Raw genomic sequence first — 24,548 nt, forward strand, 5'->3', positions numbered from 1 at the left:
TACAACAGGGACACCTGTAGTGTAGGGACCATGTGTCATAACGTGAGCAAGCTGCAGCCTGTTTAGCATTAAGATGGAGCCTTCGGAAGGGGAAGTGGAGGCAATCAAAACCAAGCAAGCTCACCCTAGAGACAATCAATAGCCACTCAAAAAATGACAATGACTAGCATACATGTCATTAAATGAGCAGCTATTGATTCTCCTTGTCAATTGCGCACAATTCAACAAATAGTTTTTTTCTTTTACATGAGACCAAGGCCTATTGTAAAATACCTTGGAATACAACTTTCTGCAAAATAGAATATATTTCCTATGAATTTCCTTACCTTTCTCACAGGGATTAGAGAAAACCTGAGATGTTGTGATCAGCCATTGTTTTCTTGGTTTGGACGTTGTAATATTTAGTAAGCTAAATGCTCTTCCCTGCCTCTAATACCTATTTCTCGTCCCTTCTTACTCTGCAGTCTCCCTTTACTTAATTTATATGGAAAAATATGCTTTATTTAATAGATATCTTATTTAGGGGCCTGTTTTCACATGATTTAAGTCAGTTTTCACAGGATTTAAGGCTTTAAAAGGGTTGATAAGCAGGCCCCTAAATCTTAAACCTGCCAGCCAATAATGTTATAAGTACTTGCTGGTGAGATGCTGCTTGCACTCTTTCATCAGCTCATGCAGCAAGCTTACTTACTTATACTTCCTTTGAATGCCCAAATAATGTGAAATAGTTACAGGAAGCAAACCAACTGATCTTGTTCATTTGACTGCATCAGGGCCTGAAGTATGGGAAAATCAGTGTTCTAATTAAATGTCTAGCAAAACATAAAATGCTCCCATCAACTCAACCCCTTTATATCTTGCTGGAGAACCCTGTTAAAGATTTCTGGGGGGGAACGGCAACATTCTGGAAAAACCAGGACACATGGGAGTCAAGGTTATTTTTACATATGCTTTTGTAATACTAACTTTGCAATCTGTTTTCCCATGATAATGATATTGTGTTAAAAATATATTGTACTTTAGTTTTTCTTTCCCAATTTCTTTCCCAATTACAGGGTTGACCAAATTCTTGGAAAAGGTCAAATAACAGCAGATAAAAAGAGTCGGGAGAAGAATATTTGTGAAACTGAGGCAGCAGATGACCTCAGCATGCTGGGTCGAGTGGTTAAAGTTGAGAAACAGGTAGAGCATTATAAATTATTATTATTATTATTAAATACTACATGGTTTAAACAAACAGTATATGCTTACTTGAAATAATTAACACACAGATACTTCTAATAAGAGATCTGAAAAACATACACTGTTCTGTTTACCCAAGGACAATACTGAGAATATTTACTTTATAAAGACCTAACCTATTTTGTAACACTTAGTAAAATATATGGGAGTAATTTTCTGTCCATCCTTGAGTTACTCACATTTAAACACAATAAACAAATTTGCATCTCTTTTAAACCCTCCCTGGTAGTTCACCCTCTTCCCCTCCTTCCTGTCCACAGCAGTCACTATTGGAACAGCATTAGAGGCACAGGACCAGTGTCTTCTTGAGATATCATGTTTGGAATTTTTACATCATATAAAAACTATTATATTTCATATTTCAATTTTCTGGTCCTTTAAAGGCAGAAGACAAATATGCATTGGGAACTACTTTACACAAGCCACACACTGGAAAAGTAGGTGTTGCCCATATCAACCAGTCAGATTCTTTTTTTTCTATTTTTTTCTAAAAAATAGTTCCCAACTTTGCAGCTCCTTAAAATCGGGACAGTGAAAAGGGGCATAATCATGTCATGCTGGGCACATATCTCACAACTTGCTCAGTGACAAAGATGCCCAGGGCCAGGACTGTCCCGTTCAAATTAGGACAGTTGGGAGATATACATTTGATTGGTTGCTACACAGTTACTTGTGGAACAGTTTTCAGAACTGTGACAAATCAAGTATACACCCAAACCCAACACACACTTGATATGAGGACACACCTCCAAATACACATGCATTCATCTGCACACACTAGCTTGTTGCAGGTTACCCCTCTTCTTCATCATCAAAGTATTGCCTGGATAGTATAACTAACATGTAAATGCTCTCAGCAGCACTATAAGCCCACTTTGCAGATCCGCAGCTAGCTTCAATCAATATAATTGACAGTTGTTTTTATCATTGTTTCATTTGTTTACTGTCTTATCTGCAGGTACAATCCATTGAATCAAAATTAGATAGCCTACTTGATATCTACCAACAGGTCTTAAAGAAAGGATCTGCCTCTGCACTGACTCTGGCATCATTTCAGATGCCACTATTTGAATGTGAACAAACTTCAGATTATCAAAGTCCCATAGACAGCAAAGAGCTGTCCAATTCTGCACAAAACAGTGGATTTATTACCAGATCAACTAGTGCCAACATCCCCAGGGGGCTACAGTTTGTACTAACACCAAATGAATTTAACACTCCTGCTTACTATGGGTTTAGTCCTACATTGTATAGCCAAGAGACACAGGCATCAGCCAATGTAAGTGATGGACCTGTAACTATGGTAACACACAGTATATCAAACCAAATAAGCCAGGCCTCAAAGCCAACAGCACCAACGACATTACAGCTACCAGCTGTATCCTCCTTGAAAAATATCAATAAACCAGAACCAATTCATATAATTCCTATGACCACAAAAGAAGATATTTGTGATATCACCGCCTGCCTTGTTGCCTCAAAAGAAAGTGTACAGCCTGCACAACCTAGTTTAACAAAAAATTGTGTAAGACGGAAAAGCCTTGATGCAAATAGTGGGGTATTGTCCTCGGTTCCCTTTACAAACAAGGATTTTGGCAAATCAATTTCCGTGCAAAATCTGATTCAATCCACAGAAGAACTAAATGCACACCTTTCATGCAGTGACTCAAGTGTCTCGAGAGGCAGCCAGGAAATGTACCCACAATGGAGGGAATCAAAACTTTTTATTGCAGATGAGGAGCTAGAGACAGAGACTGAAACTTATGATGCTGCCTCTGAGCCTACAGTGGAAACCACTTTGTTATCTGACTCTTTGAGGACTGGAATAGCAAAATCATCTCAAAGCATTAGCAAAACAAGGGATGGTACTGAAGCCCTTAGCCCTCCACATGTTAAACACAAATAACATTTTCATTGGGTTTATGATTCCTTTAGCCATTCATATCATTGCATGAACTATTTTGAAAGCCCGTAAAACTAGTGTAACGGTGCAAGAAGCAGAAAGAAGTGGAAAGGCAGCTCTATGAGCCTAACTCTCTTAGTTGCATGAAAATGCATGTTTAAGTGAAGGCTACACATTCTGTACACACACATGCACACACATATATATATATATATATATATATATATATATATATGTATATATATGTATATATATGTGTATATATATCTATCTATCTATCTATATATATATATATATATATATATATATATATATATAGAACCTTCAGTATATGGTGGCTGGTTTAAATGCCAACTCACCTGCAAAGTCGATGACACAAAATCTGTTCATATGGTTTAATAGAAGTAATTTGAAAGACCTATCACTTGATGGTACTGTTCATAAAACATAGAGTCTAAAGCACTTTGAATCTAGATAAAAACAAATATCTGTCCACATTAGAATTATATGGTCATGTTTACAACAGGATGTTACAGCTGCTAGCAATTGTACCAAGGAAAGTAGTAACATTGGACTTGAACCGCTGCTAGATGTGACGAGATTACACATTACACATACACATTCATTTCAGTCATTTCTTCAATCTACATGTAACATGAATGTTGATTTCTGTATATCTTTGCTGAATTAGTGTTGTGACAAGAATAAAATTGGCACATCACATTCAGGTTCTTTCTAATAGGAACATTATTTTGCTACAACGATTTATAACACATGAAAAAAAGGTCACTGCAGTCTTAACCATATTAAATGCTGTAAAAACTCTTTCATGAAGGACTTGATCTGTTTACTATGAAATAAGTTCTGCCTCCATATTTCTTTTAAAAGTATTCTTCGATGTTAAATGATAGGCTTGTTATGTGAACGTACTTACATACTGTATACTTTATATATGGTGTCCATGTCTATGAAACCTACTTAAAGGGATGTCATTTCAGAAAAAAAAGAGGAGGACCGCAGCCAATTTGATTTTTGTGTTTTTCTTAATTTTTTTGTTATTGATTGGCTTGGGTCTATCAAAGCCATCTTAATGAATATCTAAATACACGTTCCAAACTTTTGTTAAGGGGTTAGAAATCCCTCTCTCCTTCTTGAAATGGTGTCCTTGACTTGCAAATGAATTATTGTGTTCTACTGTTTATCCTATGTAAAGATTGGATGATCAATTATGAAAGACGTCTGAAGCACAAAAAACTAATTACTGTTTGCCATTTCATATGCCACTTTGGGGTTCTATTTAATAAGTAAAACTTCAGTTTGATCTTACTAAAAGCTTGTTTACTAATAATTTTGTGATATTATCTAGGGTATTTCAACATCTCAACTCATATTAGAAATAACTTATTTTGAATGTTTGCATCCGTTTAGCCAAATAACTGTTCTGTACATTGAAAAGTATTGTACAATGTATACATCTATACAGTTTTTCTTTCATTTTATTTTAAACAATGATTTACGTGCCTTTATTGTTCATTGCCGTAACTCACAGAACTGCTTTTTGGTTAATAGAAGACTAACCAAAATACAACAAAAGGTTTTTATTTTAAAGAAAAAAATGTTTCTGTTTGCTTCTCTCCTTCTTTAGACTAAGCAGTTACCTTTAGTTGATTTTATTGGCAATTTATCACACTTAACTTGGTATACTGTATTTGCCTTAAATGAAATGCTTGAGAGCTTGAAATTTACTAGTTTTAACTTAATTTATTTAATAAAATTTTGTGCACATAACTGGGCATTTCTATGAATCATATATAAAATATTGGCATATTTTCCTCAAAGTGGTAATAAAACAGAAATATGTTTTAGCTTGGTCACTTTTGCAGCTGCTGATATGTTTGATAATGTTGATCCTTAATCATGTTTAAATATAGCCCCACACACTGCTATATTGACATTAACAAACTAACTGGTCTGAAATTGACACATGTGTGGACCCAAGATTATTACCATGGCCAGGATAGATCCCTGTAAGCATGTGTGTAGTCATCTGCACTAACAGGTTCTAATGGGATTCTGCTGCTCAGTTTGAGTATGGAATATGTGTACACAAATTGGAAATGGACCCTGACATTCCCACTGTTTGAGGATCGGTCTGAGTGTGATCAACATAAAGTATTTATAAGATTGAAAAATACTTAAGCCACGGCTCTCCGTTCTACTTGTCTATGACCACCAACTATACTTCTTCTACGAATGTACAGACCCGTCTTTTGCATCTTAATCTCCTCAGCCCCTTCATTTCCAAACTATACGTTTTTTTTAGTTTGATGTATAAATAATAATAAACTTTTCCACTTTCTTCCTCAAGGGTAGACATTGGCAGACTGTTCTCTAAAGCAATGTTCTAATGTCACCCCTGACAAACTAGATTGTCTTCTGCAACTTTCCCACTGACACATTGGCACTCCTTGATAATGCAGGTTAATGCAAATACTGATGCAGCTGGTCTCCTCAATAAGGGACCATAGGATGAGACAGGGCAACAATACATCTCTGAAAATGGGTTGGGTACTGTCAAGATACCGGGTTTATCTGGCCCAGTGCTACCCACTTCACGCTGGCTGGCCACCCACGGGTGCCTTCCTATGCCAGGGAAGTCTACCCAGTACCTTCTAGGATTCGTATAGTCACTCAGGCAAATGCCGTTATAAAAATACAACAGTACTTTTAGGGGGGTATTCAATTGTTTCTTTTAACACGCTAAAACAAAAAAAAACGAGCGCTCTAAAAATATTACCGTTAATACGGTAATTACTCGCTAAATTTCATCTCGCAGCTCCCTGAGCAGCGAGCTGAAATTCAGCCCGCTGGCAGCGAGTAAGTACCGTATTAACTGTTTACGCGTGCAAAATTACCGTATAATATGAAGTTTTTTTCGAGCGCTCGTTTTTTTTGTTTTAGCGCGTTAAAAGAAACAATTGAATACCCCCCTTATTGTCATACAAACAACACTAGAATAGTATGTACACACAGTAAATAAATGCCAGGCAGGTTTACCACATCATCTCTCAATTACCCCACTAGTTTAAGGAGTTATAGTCACCTGGCTGTCCAGACTTCACGACTCATGGATCTCTCCCAGCTGCATATAGACTAGTAGAGAACGACAACTCAAAAACTAGATCTTGCAGTCTTGATGAATGAAATCCCAGAATGAACACCTCTTCCCACCTGGAGTGGCTCCTTATATCTCAGGTCTAATTTCCACAGTCTTTCTCCTCCCTAGGCAAACCCCTGGGTCTATTCTTCTTAACCAATGGTCAGTGCAGGACTAAGGGGGGTTGGAGAGGGCAGTGAAGATGAGCTGTACTTCCACAGAAGCTCCCTGCTGGGATGCAAACAATGTCTGGACTAGTCCTAAGCAAAACAATTGATACTAATTGGCTTCCCCTACTTCTAAGGATAAGGTAGCAGTGAGCTCCTCCTAAAATTAACCCCTTACACTACTTTGTGAAGTCAAAGGGTCCCCAGCTGTTCCATGCTTCCTGTAGAGGAAGGAGGTGGGAGAATGAATGCAGCTCCAGCCCTCTCACCTGTATCCTGGACACCACCTGATCTTTACCCATAACCCTATTGGCTTCAGTTTAAGGACAATGAATAACATTACTGCAAGTCATTAATATATAATACACAATATACATATTTACATTGAACTACAATGTCCCCTTAACCACATGTAATTGGACAATGCAGTTGTAGTCTGGTGAGCTGGGGAACAAAAGCAAGGGCTATAAAAAGTACTATAATCCACATTATGTGAGAAACGAGAACCAGAATGGTCACAGGGCTATCACACTCGTTTCGTCACAGGTACGATATAGCGACGGTGAATATGTCGACAGTTATACTGTTGACACCAAAATGGGGACAGTGTAGATGTTGATTCTGTCAACATTTTTAAAATGAAATGGTAACATTGTGATTGTCGACAGTAGTACTGTTCAAAGGTGGACATTGAAAGGGCAATGCCAGCGGCAGCCCTCAATACACCCGCCCGACCTGTGCCGCGGGTCCGGCACAGAATAGATAATATATATAAAAAAAAAACCACAAACATTAACCCCAAATTTTATCCCCCCCCCCCAAGAAAAAACAACCTCAGAAAAAAAAAAACACATTAACCCTAGTGCTGCTGGCACAATACAGTACAGTAATACACAATGACATAAATGGGAAAAAAATTGAAACAATGTCCCTCCCCGTCCTAAACAGATTACTAGGTTTTTTTGATGGACAAGCATGGACCCTGATATTAATTTTACTAGGTTGTTTGGTGGACAAGCATGAATAATGGGAATTATTACAGATGAAAAACCTGGATGTTGGTATTACTGGGTTTTTAAAAATTTTTCCAATAAAATTATTTTGACAACGAGGTGTGTTATTTACATTTTGTCTTGGTGCACTACAGGTCCCAGCGGGCCCTGGGTGTCAGGGCATGCTGGCACCTGTGGTTCCTCTAATGCATGCATGCCCTGGCAGCCATGGGTATGTTCCTACTTGTAGTACTACAAGCACCAGCATGCACAAACTGTTAATGACAGCCTGGGCTTGCTGGGACTTGTAATGCAAAATGTTGTGTTTACTATAAAAAAAGATTATTACGCTTTTTTTTTTTTTGCTGTCCCCATATTCCTAACGAATCCAGTCCTGAGCTGACCAGTCTGACCACGCTGCGGGTTCCCCTGCTATAGTGTCACCAGCCCTGGCTAGCATTTTACTAGTGCTGGTTCTAGTAAAATCTTGGGGACCCCATGCTTTTTTGTCCCACCAATTTTGCTAGCACCAGCCTAGGCTGGCAGCACTAGGGTTAATCTGTTTGGGGTTTATATTTGTATATAGTTTATTTTTAATGTTAGCTTTTTTGTGCCAGACCCACTAGTTGTATTGCCAGTCTGTCCGGTTGCTATAGGTCTGCTGGCTGTAATTCTGACAGTCAGCCAGCTACTGGCATTGCCCTTTGAATGTTGACATCACAATGTCACCATTTTAAACATGTCGACAGCATGAATATGTTGATATTTACACTGTCACCATTTTGATGTTAACAGTATAACTGTCAAAATATTCACCGTCTCCAGAATGACTACATCCCCTGAAAATGCTACCGTGCCTCCTGAGGTTAGATTTACTAAAACTTCTAAAAGGGAAAAGTGGTGGTGTTGAACATAGCAACCAGATTTTAGCTATCATTTACTTAGTAAATTCTAGAAAATGATAGCTACAATCTGATTGGTTGCTATGGGCAACACCTCCACTTTTTCTTTTTAGAAGTTTTAGCAAATCTATCAACTGGTGTCTCCTAAATAAGGACTGTTGTTCTTCCAAATGTGTATCTTATGATGTGTTCATTATGTTTTGTATCTAATAGTATGTCAAGATGCAAAATGGAATATCAATAAATGTGGGAGAAAGGTCTACTTATGGTCATTTTAAGTGTCCTACTTTGCCCATTTATACTGTTGGGAGATATGCACTGTATCACGTAGCTCTATTTAATAACAAGCAAATGTGGATTGTTTTAAGGCATGCTTGCCAACTTTGTAACTCTCCCATCCAGGAGATCCTGGAAATTATGTAATTTTGGCCCCGCCTCACGTCAGGAGGGCAGGCCAATATAACTCAATTCGACGAAGACATCCTGCTCTCCCTAGGGGTCTGGGAGAACTACCTGAAATTCGGGAGTCTTCCGGACATTCAAGGAGATTAGGCAAGTATGCTTTAAGGCACTACAGTTGTAGTTAAGAGAGTCGGTTTTGGTTCATTCGTGAATGAATAGTTCCTTTAATGGGGTAGAGCAATTTGTATGCTCAACTTTATCCTTCTCCTGACAAGCAGCAACACTATACCAATTTTTCTATGATAAACATAAGAATGTAATGGTCAACAACAATCCTAAATTGGCTGAGAATATTTAATTGTCACTGAACAACTATGAATAAAGTCAATAAGCTTATGAAAAAAGGCAATCATCTCGTATTTAAGTATAGCTTACTAAATAAAGTTTTGAAATATACTATGCTAAACATACAATACCATATGTCACCTTTCGCTAATCTCTATGTATGGCCAAAGGTTTTAAAGATTTGTAACAGGAAGTTTTGTCTGTGTCAATGTTTACATTTTTTTATATTAAAGAACTGTTAAGGCTCACTTTCTTTATGCCCTTTGTAATGCTAACAAAATGCTCTGCATAGTGAGCAGGACACACCTCTTCCCTGTCCTGGCAGTCAGAAAAAAAGTCCTGAATGTTGGGCAAAGTGGGAATGTACCACCTAAACTGGGACAGTTGGGGGCTACACCATTGTTTTGCAATGGTAATGCATTGCAGGTTAGAGGGGGCGGTGCAATCGGTGGACCAAGGCGCTTTATTGCATTGCCTGTTCAAAATCTCATTGGCCAATATAAATACAAAGCATATAGTTTTCAAGAACTACTAAACAGAAAAATGTAATGTTTATTTAGGAACCATGAAGGTAAAATACATTGTACCGTGTTAAACGGACATTTTACTTCAGTTCTGCTAGAAAGTAAAGTATTACCTCCCCACTCCATTACAGAAAGCTGCATCTCTTCCCACATTTTAGGACAGTGTCTTGTTGGAATCTGATACAGGTCAAAAAGCTGAGACTGACCGCCCTTTCCCGTATGGGCATTTTTGCAAGGCAAGTCTGACTAGCTGCCACTGAAACTCTGCCTGCTTATTTAGAGAAGCACTTCAATCCTAATATGGCAACCTACTATAGAGGATCGAAAAGGAACATGGCCAACATATTCAATCATTACAGATTCTCTGAAAATTTTAAATTTGATTGAGGTTCCCAGGTTTGATGGCCACAAACATGTTTGCGGTACAGATACCAATATAACTAACAAGATGTGCTTTAACTGCAGACTTTCAGCTTTAATTTGAGGGTATGTACATCCAAATCAGGTGAACGTTGTAGAAATTACAACGGTTTCTATATGTGCCTCCCAATTTTTAAGAGACCAAAAGTAATGGGACAATCGACTCCAGAGCAATTTCATGGACATGTGTGGGCTATTTCCTCATTATTTCATCATCAATTAAGCAGGTAAAAGGTCTGGAGTTGATTCTAGGTGTGAGATTTGCATTTGGAATCTGTTGCTGTCGACTCTCAATATGAGATCCAAAGAACTGTCACTATCAGTGAAACAAGCCATCATTAGGCTGAAAAATACAAAACAAACCCATCAGAAGGATTGCGAAAATATTAGGTGTGGCCAAATCAACTGTTTGGAACATTCTTAAAAAGAAAGAACGCAACAGAGAGCTCAGCAACACCAAAAGACCCGGAAGACCATGGAAAATAACTGTGGTGGATTACAGAATAATTTTTTTCCTGGTGAAGAAAAACCCCTTCACAATAGTTGGCCAAATCTAGAACACTCTCCAGGAGGTAGGTATATATGTGTCAAAGTCAACAATCAAGAGAAGACGTCACAAGAGTGAATATAGAGGGTTCACCACAAGATGTAAACCATTTGTGAGCCACAAAAACAGGAAGACCAGATTAGAGTTTGGCAAACAACATCTAAAAAAGCCATTACAGTTCTTGAACAACATCCTATGGACAGATGAGACAAAGATCAACTTGTACCAGAGTGATGGGAAGAGAAGAGTATGGAGAAGGAAAGGAACTGCTCATGATCCAAAACATACCACCTCATCAGTGAAGCATGGCGTTGGTAGTGTCATGGCGTGGGCATGTATGGCTGCCAATGGAACTGGTTCATTTGTATTTATTGATGATGTGGCTGCTGACAAAAGCAGCAGGATGAATTCTGAAGTGTTTCGGGCAATATTATCTGCTCATATTCAGTCAAATGCTTCAGAACTCATTGGACAGCGCTTCACAGTGCAGATGGACAATGACCCGAAGCATACTTCAAAAGCAACCAAAGAGTTTTTTTAAGGCTAACAAGTGGAATGTTATGCAATGGCCAAGTCAATTACCTGACCTGAATCCAATTGAGCATGCATTTCACTTGATGAAGACAAAACTGAAGGGAAAATGCCCCAAGAACAAGCAGGAACTGAAGAAATTTTCAGTAGAGGCCTGGCAGAGCATCACCAGGGATGAAATCCAGCGTCTGGTGATCTCTATGCGTTCCAGACTTCAGGCTGTAATTGACTGTAAAAGATTTACAACAAAGTATTAAAAAGTGAAAGTTTGATGTAGGATTGTTTGGTTTGTCCCATTACTTTTGGTCCCTTAAAAAGTGGGAGGCACATATAGAAACCGTTGTAATTCGTACACCGTTCACCTGATTTGGATGTAAATTCCCTCAAATTAAAGCTGAAAGTCTGCAGTTAAAGCACATCTTGTTTGTTTCATTTCAAATCCATTGTGGTGGTCTATAGAGCCCAAAATATGAGAATTGTGTCAATGTCCCAATATTTATGGACCTGACTGTATATGCTGTATGTATAGTTCAGGCATCTGTGCCGGGTTGCATTCAGTATACTACAGTGTTAGGTATTTGTTTTTAGAATGGTGCAGGTTTTGTTGGTGGATTTGACTTTTAAGCTTTTAAGACAGAGGGCTAGATTTACTAAGCTGCGGGTTTGAAAAAGTGGGGATGTTGCCTATAGCAACCAATCAGATTCTAGGTATCATTTATTTAGTACATTCTACAAAATGACAGCTAGAATCTGATTGGTTGCTATAGGCAACATCCACACTTTTTCAAACCCGCAGCTTAGTAAATCTAGCCCAGAGTGTGCTTGTGTTTATGCTTAGAGTGCACACCTACAATGTGCATAAATTTGCTCATTGTCTTTGTGGATATGAGATTTGTGGTCTAATTATAGCAAGAATGAGTGTGTGTCCTAGTGCAAAGTCAAGCTAAGCACTAACATGTTCCCTATGACATTATGCATTATTAAGTCAACATTACCTTTGTACTGATATTTATCTGCTCTTCGCGCCCTAATTTTATTATTAAACAACTTAGACCTGTAAGAGGGACAAAAAGGAGATCTCATCTATAATATTTGACACACATTACTTTTGCATTACAAGAGAGAAACTGATACTATGCGTTCACTTTGGTAGCCAAGCAACTTACCAAACATTTTTATGCCACTTCCAGACTATGTATAAAATTCAATCTGTTTGCGCATCTGAAAGGATGTGCGATACATCACAAAGGAGGTAATAGCTTGCTGTGTTACATGTATCCTTAGCTTATTTAAATACCGAGATTGCATCGGAACATATGGGAATATTGGAGCCCTAACCTCTCGAAACAACCACTGTCCAGCCAAATTATTTGCACATTTGCAAAGATGCCATCCCCATATACAAGCTATGTTGGGTACATAACCTGGTGGAAAGCAAAGAAGATGATAAATCAACACTTCAAGGGATTGTATTAAAGACAGGTTCTGAAAATAAAAGAATTATTAAAAAATGGGCATTAGGTGTAATGTTTTTTTTTTTTTGAAGAATATGCCATCACCTGTATAGCAGCTGTCAAATTCAGTATGTTGAAAAAAAGTAAAGTGGTGCATTTGAGAGATCCACAAAATAATGTGCCAAAGGTTTCTAAACATTTTCTTGATTGTCGATTGTTACAATGCTTCACTCATTTTTCATACCATGAGATAGAGTGCCCCCTTTTGTAGTGTTTAGAAAAAAAAGTATATTGCATATTTTGCATTTTACCAAAACCTTTTTTTTGTCTATCTTTCACTACTTTTACTTATTTGCTCTGCATTAACAATACTGATAACACAATAACTGACATGCTTTGCATTAACAATGAATGCAACTGTGCACTATATATTTGTCAGTTAGTTGTATAGGTATGTCTTCACCAATGAGCAAACAGCTACTTAAGCTTCAAATGTGCCAAGTGTTCATATGTCCTGCCACTATGCTTGTGCTTTTAAATAATTTTGTATAACTTTGCTTTCTATGAACTTTGAGACAATCCCTTCAAGTGTTTTTTTTCTCCTTATGAATTCTAACCGAAAGATTTGAGCCGTTGTTATGCCAGCACTGGATTTAGTGCCCAGTATCTGTTAGGAACCCCTCCAGCCGGCACAACACAACCCGGAATCTACTCTGCCAGTCAGGTGTTCACTGGAGCCCCTGATGGTGGGGACAGACTGGGCTGCAGACTGACAGAGGGTCGTGAAGTGTGTACCGGCTGGGGAGAACCCAGGCAAGCGGAGTGAGGTCCACGCAGAGGTCAAGGGCCGGCAGCAGACAACAGTATCGGTAAACAAGCTGAGGTCAGGGGTCACAGGCAGATAGCAGAAACGGTAAACAGGCTGAAGATCAGGGTCACAGGAAACACAAGCGAAGTCCAATTCAAAGCCAGGGGTCATACACGGGAAATCAGTAACAGTATCAGGATACAGGAACAGGAACAAGCAGGTCAGCAGACTGGAGCACAGAAGCTATAACCGGCAATGAGGTAGCAGACCTCATTGCCTTAAGTAGTAGGCCCAGCCAATCAGAGCCTGGCTCTGATAATCCTCAGCCCCCTTGCACCTAGGTTTAATTAGCCCACAGGTGTAATAATATGTTGAGCACATGCGCCCGGCTTCTCACCGCCGGGACGCAGCGCTGAAGCGTCCATCCGTTGCCCCGGCAACGGCCGGGTTATGGGCGGAAGTGACGTCCCGGTCGCCATAGCGACGGCCGGGACGCAGGTAGGAGAGTCGTGGCGGCTGGGCACCGCCGCGGCTCGTAACAGTATCTCCATGTTAACTAAACCCTGAACAGTATATTTAGTGACAGTATACTACAGTGCTTATGTCAATCATTCAGTGTTTTAGGTGCATCCTTTCCAATGGCACCATAAGTGATGGGTAGTTTCACCTAATGATAGCACTGGCCTGTCTAGTGCTGCAGTTATTGTCAAGTTCTCAGTGAAGCCTAGTGAGAGCGGGAAAAACAGGGTTGCAAGTTTTGTTTTGTTTTTTTAAAAGCCCAAACATGGTTCATAAATACCCAGAACGTAGCCATGGTCTATTTAAAAATATATCCTAAAGATAAATTATATTTTATTAGCTCTAAATACAAACAGATCCATATTTATCTACATCTCAGTCTATCATCCTCCAGCTACTGTGCAGTATAAACAATTTGTACAAGGCAGGAAATAACTGCTAAAGTAAGGGAAAAAGGGAATCTGTCTTTTCTTTGTGTGTTACTGGACATCATCGAGGTTAACAACTTGCCAACAGTTTTTCAATTTTGCCCAATCTGGCAACCCTGGGAAGAAATTGTATGACATAAGTATGAGACAACAAACTTACTTGTAGTGGTAGGATTGTGTGCATGCCCACAGGTAACATCAGGTGGACATAGTGTGGTTGCCAAAATTTAAAAAGTGTCATGTATCCGAGTGTCATTTATCAAATCTGCTGTCCGGCACACTCCCTCTGCTTCCCCCGATGCTCCCGGCACTGTCCCTGTGTCACAGCCCCACTCTGTACAAGAGTCCTTTAAGAGTTCTGAACTTGTAGTCATGTGACTACTGACCAGCAGTCTGCCTTATACATCAACTCAGCTATTTAATCCTGCTCTGTGCACAGTCCTGTATTATGCTCCATTAATTTACTCCAGTCGTCCTGTGCATATTGTGGTTGATTTCCGTGAATTCTGATATGGACAGTTCCTGACCTCTCTTCTGTCTTTCGTTTGGTACTATTTATGTTCCTGATTGTTCCTGACCCGACTTGTTTTGATACTCCTTCGTTATTCGATTTGGCATTCTGCAGTCCATCCGTGTACCAGTCCTTACTACATTGATCAGTCCCTTCTTTCTGTCTGATACCAGCTTGTCATGCCTTGTCATGCCTGGAGATAGGGAAAAGGGCCGTGACCTGCGAGCCCACCAGCACTGAAGATCAAACGTCTTTGCGGAGGTTCTTGGTAAAAACCAGAGGGTTCTTTAGACTCCGCGCCTCTGTCACTGGCAGTGCATAATCCGCGTTGGCAAAAATAAAATCCACTAAATCTACTAGAATAGTGACAGAAAAATGTGTTCTTAAAATGCTGTGGTACAGATATGACATACATACATAATTGATAAATTTACCAGGAAGAGTAACATCAGGAGACCTTGAAAAACAGACAATGAAAGGATCTTTTTTTTTTTACTTCACTTATAAGATATTTTTTGTTGAGTGAGAATATTGATACAGTAACAGTTTATGAATACCATTGCTCATAAATAAATGTTGTTACAGTGCATATACAACAAATATACAAATAGTAAGTAGATTAAACTACTTACTGCCTAATAACTTCACTTAAAATAAAGTTTGTGAACGAATGGAGTAAAAAAAAAAGTAAAAAAGGGTGTGATGGGAATTGATATCGGGAGCCGAGAGGTACGGGAACGCCTGGAGTTCAACGTTGTGTATTGGGTGAAAGTAATAAATAAATAATGGGCCTAAATGTGTTGGTTTTGCTATTGAAAAAAAGAGAATGGCTGTTACGTAAATATTATCAAGTAGAAGTAGTGAGAGTGGGTCAAAAGAGACAGGGAGCATTATAATGTTCTAACCAGGAATGCCATGATGCTTTAAAAGATTTATTTGAGTCACGCTGGATGCTAATTATAAGTTCCATTGATTACATTTACCAGGTTCTATTGATGCAAGCTTAGGAGTGTCAGGATCTCTCCAGGAGGCAGCAATTAAGCAGTTAGCTGCATTGCAGATGTGTCTAATTAATTTATTGGTGTGTTTGGCTGACTGTGGCACAGGGAGTTGAGGAAGTTGATATTCTGGTGTGTAAGGATTCACAATACTGTGATGGTGGAGATTAAGCTCTTAACTTTAGACTGAAAAGCAATAGTTTCGGGAAGTCCCACTATGAGGCTAATTTAATTAGTTTAAAGGGATAAGGTGTTCTTCCTGCGCTCCTATATGATGGGGGGAGGGGATGGGGAATGCAGCCCAATTCTCTTGAAAGTACCTACTAAACTTTCAAAATTATAGAATATTGCACAGAGTTTAGAATGAGGCGCAAAAGGGGAGGTAATTGATTATATAGGTTTCTGAGTATCAAATAACAATCAATATGACATCAATGACAACATAAAAACATATATAAAAACATAATAACAATGTCCATAGTCATGAACTAAAGGGGCCGATAGTTCCAATACACAGTCTCTTTAAATCATCTCAATATATATCCAGATAATCACTCGGTGTATTCTCATATTATTCCAAGGTCCACCATGCGGTTCATATAAATGCGGGAGACAAGAAAACAAAGGTGCTCCGATGGTGTAATATATCGATAAAAAGTGTTTATTTCACAGCAATAAAGGTTCCACTTACATTTAGTAAGATTTTCAATGCACATCAAGGTATCTTTCGCTGCGCAGGCAGGTTTCTGCTAAAAAGCTGGAGCGCGATCAAATCTCGGTAGTGATTTCCGGGTATGGTTGTCCCGGTAACTAGTCTCAACACTCATTGGTGCCCTATGCGTTTCGTCACTGGGACTTCGTCAGGGGTAATCCAATGAGGGTTGAGTGGCGCCTTATATAGTATCCTAAATAATGTTCAATTGTAACTGATTAACTGTCGCAGTGCCAGTAACTAATGAAATTCATACCAAACAGCTACATGTAATAGTAATATCACATTGGCAGCAAAGCACACATAAGATAAAATGTTCAGATATTGAAAATAAAAATAATAAAAAAAAAAATATATATGTAATGAGATAAAAATATGTATTTAAAAGTACAGACTTATAAAATATATTTTTTGGAATGTTGGAGTTGCAATCTGTTTGCAGTGGATATACAGAAAACATGTACCAAACCTGCGGTTAGTATAGAGCGGAATAGATTAGAGAAAAGAGACTAGCTGATATAGTTTGGGGAATTATTCTGTGTGTTTATTGAACGGGATTCGTTTTTCTGTGTGTTTATTAAGTGTTTTTTTTTTTTTGTTTTTTTTCCTTCTCTCTGTTAGATCTAGTGGGTGTGGTTTAATTGCATAGTTGATACAGCTGGTTAGTGCAAGCTCTATTTAACAGGAGGTAGCAAGCGATTTCATTGAGCTTGTGATTTCACTGCTTTTTTGATTTCAAGTGCTGTTTTTGTTTAAAGTGTGGAGTTGGTTCCATTAAGGATTGCTGTGCTGTGCTGAGAGAGTGATATAGTTTGGGGAATTATTCTGTGTGTTTATTGAACGGGATTCGTTTTTCTGTGTGTTTATTAAGTGTTTTTTTTTTTTTTTTTTTCCTTCTCTCTGTTAGATCTAGTGGGTGTGGTTTAATTGCATAGTTGATACAGCTGGTTAGTGCAAGCTATATTTAACAGGAGGTAGCAAGCGATTTTATTGAGCTTGTGATTTCACTGCTTTTTTTATTTCAAGTGCTGTTTTTGTTTAAAGTGTGGAGTTGGTTCCATTAAGGAGTTGAATCCAGGAAGGGGTTTAAACTGGTAAGTGGCTAGGAAAGGATAGTACTAAAGTTCACTGTAGGCTATAAGAAGTTAGGTTAGCCATAATAAGATGAGTAGTAGCAGGCTTGATGATCTCACTCAATGCATATCTTGTCATATGTATGCACACTTGGAGCAAGTGTTCCAAGGTTTATACCTCTGTGAGAAATGTGAGCAATTGGTCTCTTTGGAAGCCCAGGTAACTGATCTAAAGCAGACCATTGCAACATTGAGAGACATTGCCAACCTGGAGCAGAGTTTACAGCTCACCGTTGATGCGTTAGCTGAGCAGGGTGGAGCAGAGACAGAGGAGGATGCACAGGTAGGCAGCTGGGTAACAGTTACTAGGGGTAGCAGAGGGAGGAAGAGGCAGGCCAGTTCTGAGCTAGGCAATCCCAGCAGATTTGCCAGATTGGATGAAGATACTGTGGAAGGCAGTTCAGAATTGGTAGAGTTGGATGACACTGCTTCCTCTAGCAACCAGGGGAATGGTCTCTCCAGCACAGAGGGGACCAAAGTTACTCAGGCACCCAGGCAGATTGTGGTGGTAGGGGATTCAATTATTAGGAAGGTAGATAGGGCAATCTGTTACCGGGACCGTGCATGCCGAACAGTGTGTTGTCTCCCGGGTGCTCGGGCTCGGCATATTGCGGATCGGGTGGACAGATTGTTGGGAGGGGCTGGGAATGACCCAGCGGTTTTGGTGCATGTTGGCACCAATGACCGAGTTAGAGGAAGAAGGGGTGTCCTAAAGAATGATTTCAGGGACATAGGTCGCAAACTTAAGGCAAGGACATCCAAGGTAGTATTTTCGGAAATACTACCTGTGCCACGCGCTAGTCCAGGGAGGCAGCGGGAGATTAGGGAGGTTAATGCGTGGCTAAAAGATTGGTGTAGGAAGGAGGGTTTTGGATTCTTAGAGCACTGGGCTGATTTCTCGGTCAGTTGCCATCTTTATTGTCGTGATGGATTGCACCTGAATGAGGAGGGGGCTGCAGTGCTAGGGGAGAGGATGGTTAGAAGGTTGGAGGAGATTTTAAACTAGGCTCCGGGGGGGAGGGGCAAGCAAGTATTTATGGGATAGACATTGAGAGTAGTAAGGAGGAATTTAACAAGAGTAAAGAGGGTGGAGAGGGGGGAAAGGGAAGCATAGCCGATAAGGAGCGGCCCTTTTTAAAGCAAAAAGAAATACCTAAGGGAGCCAATAGACTTAAGTGTATGCTTGCAAATGCAAGAAGCCTGACAGGTAAAATGGGGGAGTTAGAACTAGTAGCAATGAATGAGCAGTATGATATTATAGGTATTACTGAGACCTGGTGGGATGATACACATGACTGGGCAGTCAACTTGGAAGGCTATTCTCTCTTCAGGAGGGATAGGGTAAATAAAAGGGGAGGAGGAGTATGTCTTTATATTAAGCCAGAATTAAAACCAAGTATTCAGGAAGTTATATATGAGAATATTGGTGATAATATAGAGGCATTGTGGGTGGAAATATCCAGCGGAGGAAAAAGTTCAGAGAAGTTTCTGATAGGGATATGCTATAAACCGCCAGATATTAGTACGATTGAGGAAGCCCAACTTCTACAGCAAATTGAAAAGGCTACACAACTAGGTCAAATTTTAATTATGGGGGATTTTAATTATCCGGACATTGATTGGAGTACTGAGACCTGCGGTACAGCTAAGGGAAATAGGTTTCTGAGCACGCTAAAAGACCATTACATGTCCCAATTAGTTGAGGAACCAACTAGGAACCGGACTATACTGGACCTAGTAATAACAAACAATGTAGACGTAATATCAAATATTCAAGTAAAGGAGCACTTGGGAAACAGTGATCATAATATGGTCTCATTTGAAATTAGTTTCCAGAAACAACAGTATAAGGGATCAACTAGGACTTTAAACTTTAAAAAGGCAAATTTTAATATGCTAAAGGAGTCTATAAAGAGCATAGACTGGGACAAAGCCTTTGAAGGAAAAAATACGGAAGAAATGTGGGCTGTCTTTAAAATGTTGTTGGAAACATACACGTATAAGTTCATTCCTATGGGAAATAAATGTAAAAGAATTAAGTCTAAACCAATGTGGCTAAATAAAAAGGTAAGAGAAGAAATGCAAAGGAAGAAGCATGCATTTAAATTGTTTAAGTCTGAAGGGTCAGAGGAGTCCTTCCATAGGTACAAGGAATGTAATAAAACATGCAAAAAGGAAATTAGATTGGCTAAATTAGAAAATGAAAGGCACGTTGCAAAAGAAAGTAAGACAAACCCCAAAAAGTTTTTTAAGTATATAAATGGCAAAAGGATTAAAAAAGATAATATAGGACCACTAAGAAGTGAGATGGGTGAATTGATATATGATACTAAGGAAAAAGCAGAGATATTAAACACGTTCTTTTCTTCAGTATTTACCAGAGAGGAACAAATGGCAGGAGTAATACATAAAAATGGAAATGAAACCATGCCATTAATTAATACTTGGTTGTCAGAGGAAGAAGTCCAAAGGCGACTGAAGAATATTAAGATAAATAAAGCTCCAGGTCCAGATGGCATACACCCAAGGGTCCTTATGGAATTAAACTCGGAAATAGCTAGACCGCTATTCTTAATTTTCAGAGATTCAATCTCATCAGGCTCAGTACCAAGGGATTGGCGAATAGCAGATGTGGTGCCATTGTTTAAAAAGGGGACGAGATCACAACCAGAGAATTATAGACCTGTAAGCCTGACATCAATAGTGGGGAAACTACTGGAAGGTATTTTAAGGGACAGTATTCAGGATTACTTGGTACGCAATAAAATTATTAGTGGGAATCAACATGGATTTGTGAGGGATAGGTCATGTCAAACTAATCTAATTAGTTTCTACGAGGAAGTTAGTGGGAACTTAGACCAGGGCAGGACAGTAGATGTGGTCTACTTAGATTTTGCAAAGGCCTTTGATACAGTGCCACACAAGAGGTTGGTTTACAAAATAAGGGAACTGGGTCTAGAAATCAAAATTTGTACTTGGATCGAAAACTGGTTAGAGAATAGGGAACAGAGAGTTGTGATAAATGGAACATTTTCTAATTGGTCAAAGGTCTTAAGTGGAGTTCCTCAAGGTTCCGTGCTGGGACCACTCCTTTTTAATATATTTATTAATGACCTTGGTGATGGTTTAGAGAGTAAAGTTTCTATTTTTGCAGATGACACTAAACTCTGTAAGGTAATAAAATCAGAGCAAGATGTAGCTTCTCTACAGAGGGACTTAAATAAACTGGAGGATTGGGCGGCTAAATGGAATATGAGGTTTAACACAGATAAATGTAAGGTTATGCATTCAGGGATCAAAAACAAGAACGCAATCTATAAATTAAATGGAATTAATTTGGGAGAATCTATAATGGAAAAGGATTTGGGAGTGCTCGTAGACAGTAGACTTAGCAATAGTGCTCAATGTCAAGCAGCAGCTGCAAGGGCAAACAAAGTATTGGCATGCATAAAAAGGGGCATAGATGCAAGGGAAGACAGTGTAATTTTGCCACTGTATAAATCATTGGTAAGACCTCATCTTGAATATGCAGTACAGTTCTGGGCACCACTCTATAAAAAAGATAATTTGGAACTAGAAAGGGTTCAGAGAAGGGCGACAAAATTGATAAAGGGTATGGAGTCATTAAGTTATGAGGAAAGGTTAGCCAGTTTAGGCATGTTTACTTTAGAAAAGAGGCGTCTAAGGGGAGATATGATTACTATGTACAAATACATTAGGGGTCAATACAGAGAGCTTTCATGGGAACTTTTTACCCCAAGGACCATACACAGGACACGTGGTCATCCCCTAAGGTTAGAGGAGAGGAAATTTCACAACCAGCAAAGGAAGGGGTTCTTTACAGTAAGGGCAGTCAAGATATGGAATTCATTGCCAGGAAAGGTTGTGATGGCAGATTCAATAGATATGTTTAAGAAAGGGTTAGACAAATTTTTAGCGGAAAGGTGTATCCAGGGATACGACCGTTAATTTAAAATAAAGGATAGTAGTGGATATAGGGTAAAAATTGGATTGCAATATGGAGTCTGGGGGGATTTTCAAAATTGAAACAGATGGGCGGTTGCCTACTCCGGATTAATTTCAAATATAAGTGCAGGATCGCAGGAGATCCAAAATAGGTTGAACTTGATGGACTGGTGTCTTTTTTCAACCTCATCAACTATGTTACAACTATGTTACTATGTTACTAGCTCAAAATCAGAATTTAATCCCATTGGGATCAGAGTGTTCAAATTAAAAATCCATTTGGCTTCTTCCTGGTTAAGCAGTTTATTTAGAGCTCCTCCTCTCCAAGATTTCTGAACCAGTTTGATTCCTAGAAACTTTAGACCTGATGGATCCTGTTGGTGTGCAATTTTAAAATGACTGGATAAATGGTGGGTTTCCAATCCAATTTTAATATTTCTCACGTGTTCGTTAATTCTTGTTTTTAATTTTCTGCAAGTTCGACCTGCATACTGTAGGCCACATGGACAAGTAATTAGATAAATTACTACCACAGAATTACATGAAATATGTTCTTTTATGCAAAAAGATTGAGATGAAACCTGGGAGGTGAATTCAGCTGTCCCTTTAGTTCCCTCAGGTTTCATAATTTTGCACGCTTTGCAATTCAAACAGTAGAAGAATCCCTTTTTTCGTTTGGCCTCCCTTAGCCAATTGGAGGGATTCTTCTCTGTTTTTGGTAGATGGCTTGTAACCATCTTTTGTTTAAGGTTTGGTGCCTTTCTAAATGTAATAACTGGATTGTTGGGAAGAGTTTTGGAAAGAGTTTCGTCTTTTTTCAAAAGGTGCCAATGCTTTTTTATGATGGTTTTAATGTCTTTCGCTGATTCTGAGAATTGAGTGATGAATGGGACGCAGAAGCTATCCTTAAAAGTACTCTTTTCTTCTTTTTCCTCTTTAGATTTGAGGAGATCTTTTCTAGTAAGGCCACCTACATCTTCCATTGTTTGATCCACCCTCATTTCATCATAACCTCTCTCGCAAAATCTAGATTTAACAAGCTTCCTGTCACGGGTACTAGGAGTTGCTTACCCGAGTTTCACCAGATGGAACTCTGCTAGAGAGGTGGGGTTATGGCACGCACCTCAAAGCAAGCAGGTGAATGATTGGAGCGACACAACAGCAGGAGAGTAGAGATAGTCTGAGGAAGTCAGCGACTTGCAGCTATGGTTAGAGGAAAGTCAGCGACTTGGAGCAGTAAACTGGAGGCTGAAGATAATGTAGACACGAGGAGTGGACGTGGATAGGTGATGGTAGGTAGAGGAGGAGTCAGTGGTCTGCGTACAGCAAGTTGTACCACTGCAGAGATGGGAAGAATAGTACTGGTGCAGGTAGGAAGCAGGGTAGTCGGTGGTCTGCGCTCAGCAAGTTGTACCACCGGTATGGTGAGGAGTCTGGTCCAGGTGTAGGTAGGTAATAGGAGAGTCAGTGGTCTGCGTATAGCAAGTTGTACCACCGCTGTGATAGCAGGACTTGTCCAGGTGCGGGTAGGTAGCAGGGAAGTCAGTGGTCTGCGTGCAGCAAGTTGTACCACTGCTGTGAGAAGGAATGAGGACTTGTCCAGGTGCAGGAGAGTGAAGTTGAAAGGCAAACTGTGGCTGTATGGAAACAGCACGAGTAGAGCAATGTCTTGTGAGGCAGAGATGGAAGCACAATGAATAGTCTGTATGGAGTAGATGCCTTGCAGTGAGGAGAAGCTGGTCACAGCAGATATGCACAATAACGCTAAGTAGCATGAGGAGATATCGTAGCTTGAGTGAAAGCTTGTCCTAAATGAAGCAATGCAGTAACACAGTCTATATGGGTACTTGTACCCTGTGCAACAAACAACAATGGATACAACTGGTATGCGAGCAATAGGCAATAGTCAATAGTCAGTAGAACATACCCAGTTGTGTAGATCCGGAATAAGCTGAGAAGTGAAGCATTGTAGCGGTATGGGAACCGCCGCTGAGTTGAGCAGGGAGCAGCGTGGAAGCTGAAGCACGAGGAGAGCTGGAAGAAGTTTGGAAACTGCACACAGGAGTAGAGCTGGAAGCAGTTTGGAAACTGCACACAGGAGTAGAGCTGGAAGCAGTTTGGAAACTGCACACAGGAGTAGAGCTGGAAGCAGTTTGGAAACTGCACACAGGAGTAGAGCTGGAAGCAGTTTGGAAACTGCACACAGGAGTAGAGCTGGAAGCAGTTTAGAAACTGCACACAGGAGTAGAGCTGGAAGCAGTTTGGAAACTGCACACACCTATAGAAGTTCACTGGGAATGAGACTTCAAGATCAGGCCACTACCTAAGGCTGCAGATGCCTTAAGTAGGGAGGGGTGATTGATCCATCAATCACATTAGTGGTCAGGTGTAGTTGTTAAAGAGACCTGCGCATGCCCAGTGCGACAGGATGGCGGACGGCCGCGGTTCCACACAGGTGTGAGCGGGAAAGATGGAAAACCACGTACCAGAGTGGAGGCACTCACACTCTGGTGAGTGACACTTCCCTTGTTCTTTAAAGGTATTTAAATTGGAGCAGTTTCTCCTAATCCTCATGAATTGGCCTCGAGGGATATTCTCCAACCAATTCAGATGGTGGTGGCTATTCATGGGTATGAAGCTATTGCAGTCAACTTCCTTAAAGTGTGTTTTCATTTCTAATTTTCCCCCTTCAATGAAGATGTCCAGATCCAGAAAAGTAACTTTCTTTTGGCTGAAAGTAGTAACAAATTCTAGATTCTTCTCTGGGGTATTCATTTCCTCAATAAATTTCCTTAGTGAATCTTCTCCTCCCCTCCAAATAAAGAGGATATCATCTATAAAACTTTTCCAGAGGACCAAGTTTGACACCAAGCCACGATTAGACCAG

The 24,548-nt window shown here is 39.6% G+C and overlaps 1 protein-coding gene across 3 annotated transcripts in view; it reads left to right on the top strand.

Annotated features, from left to right (window-relative positions):
• KCNQ5 (potassium voltage-gated channel subfamily Q member 5) overlaps window positions 1–5,864 on the top strand; it is a 462,350-nt gene extending 456,486 nt beyond the window's left edge. For all 3 annotated transcript variants that reach the window (XM_075202618.1, XM_075202616.1, XM_075202617.1), the window contains 2 exons: window positions 1,056–1,182; window positions 2,201–5,864. In XM_075202618.1, coding sequence (XP_075058719.1) covers window positions 1,056–1,182; window positions 2,201–3,148 — 1,075 coding nt within the window. In that variant the 3' untranslated portion in view covers window positions 3,149–5,864. The remainder of the gene's footprint in view (window positions 1–1,055; window positions 1,183–2,200) is intronic.
• The last annotated feature ends 18,684 nt before the right edge of the window (window positions 5,865–24,548 follow it).

This window comes from Mixophyes fleayi, chromosome 3 (genome assembly GCF_038048845.1).
Source record: "Mixophyes fleayi isolate aMixFle1 chromosome 3, aMixFle1.hap1, whole genome shotgun sequence".
NCBI classification, from domain to species: Eukaryota; Metazoa; Chordata; class Amphibia; order Anura; family Limnodynastidae; genus Mixophyes; species Mixophyes fleayi.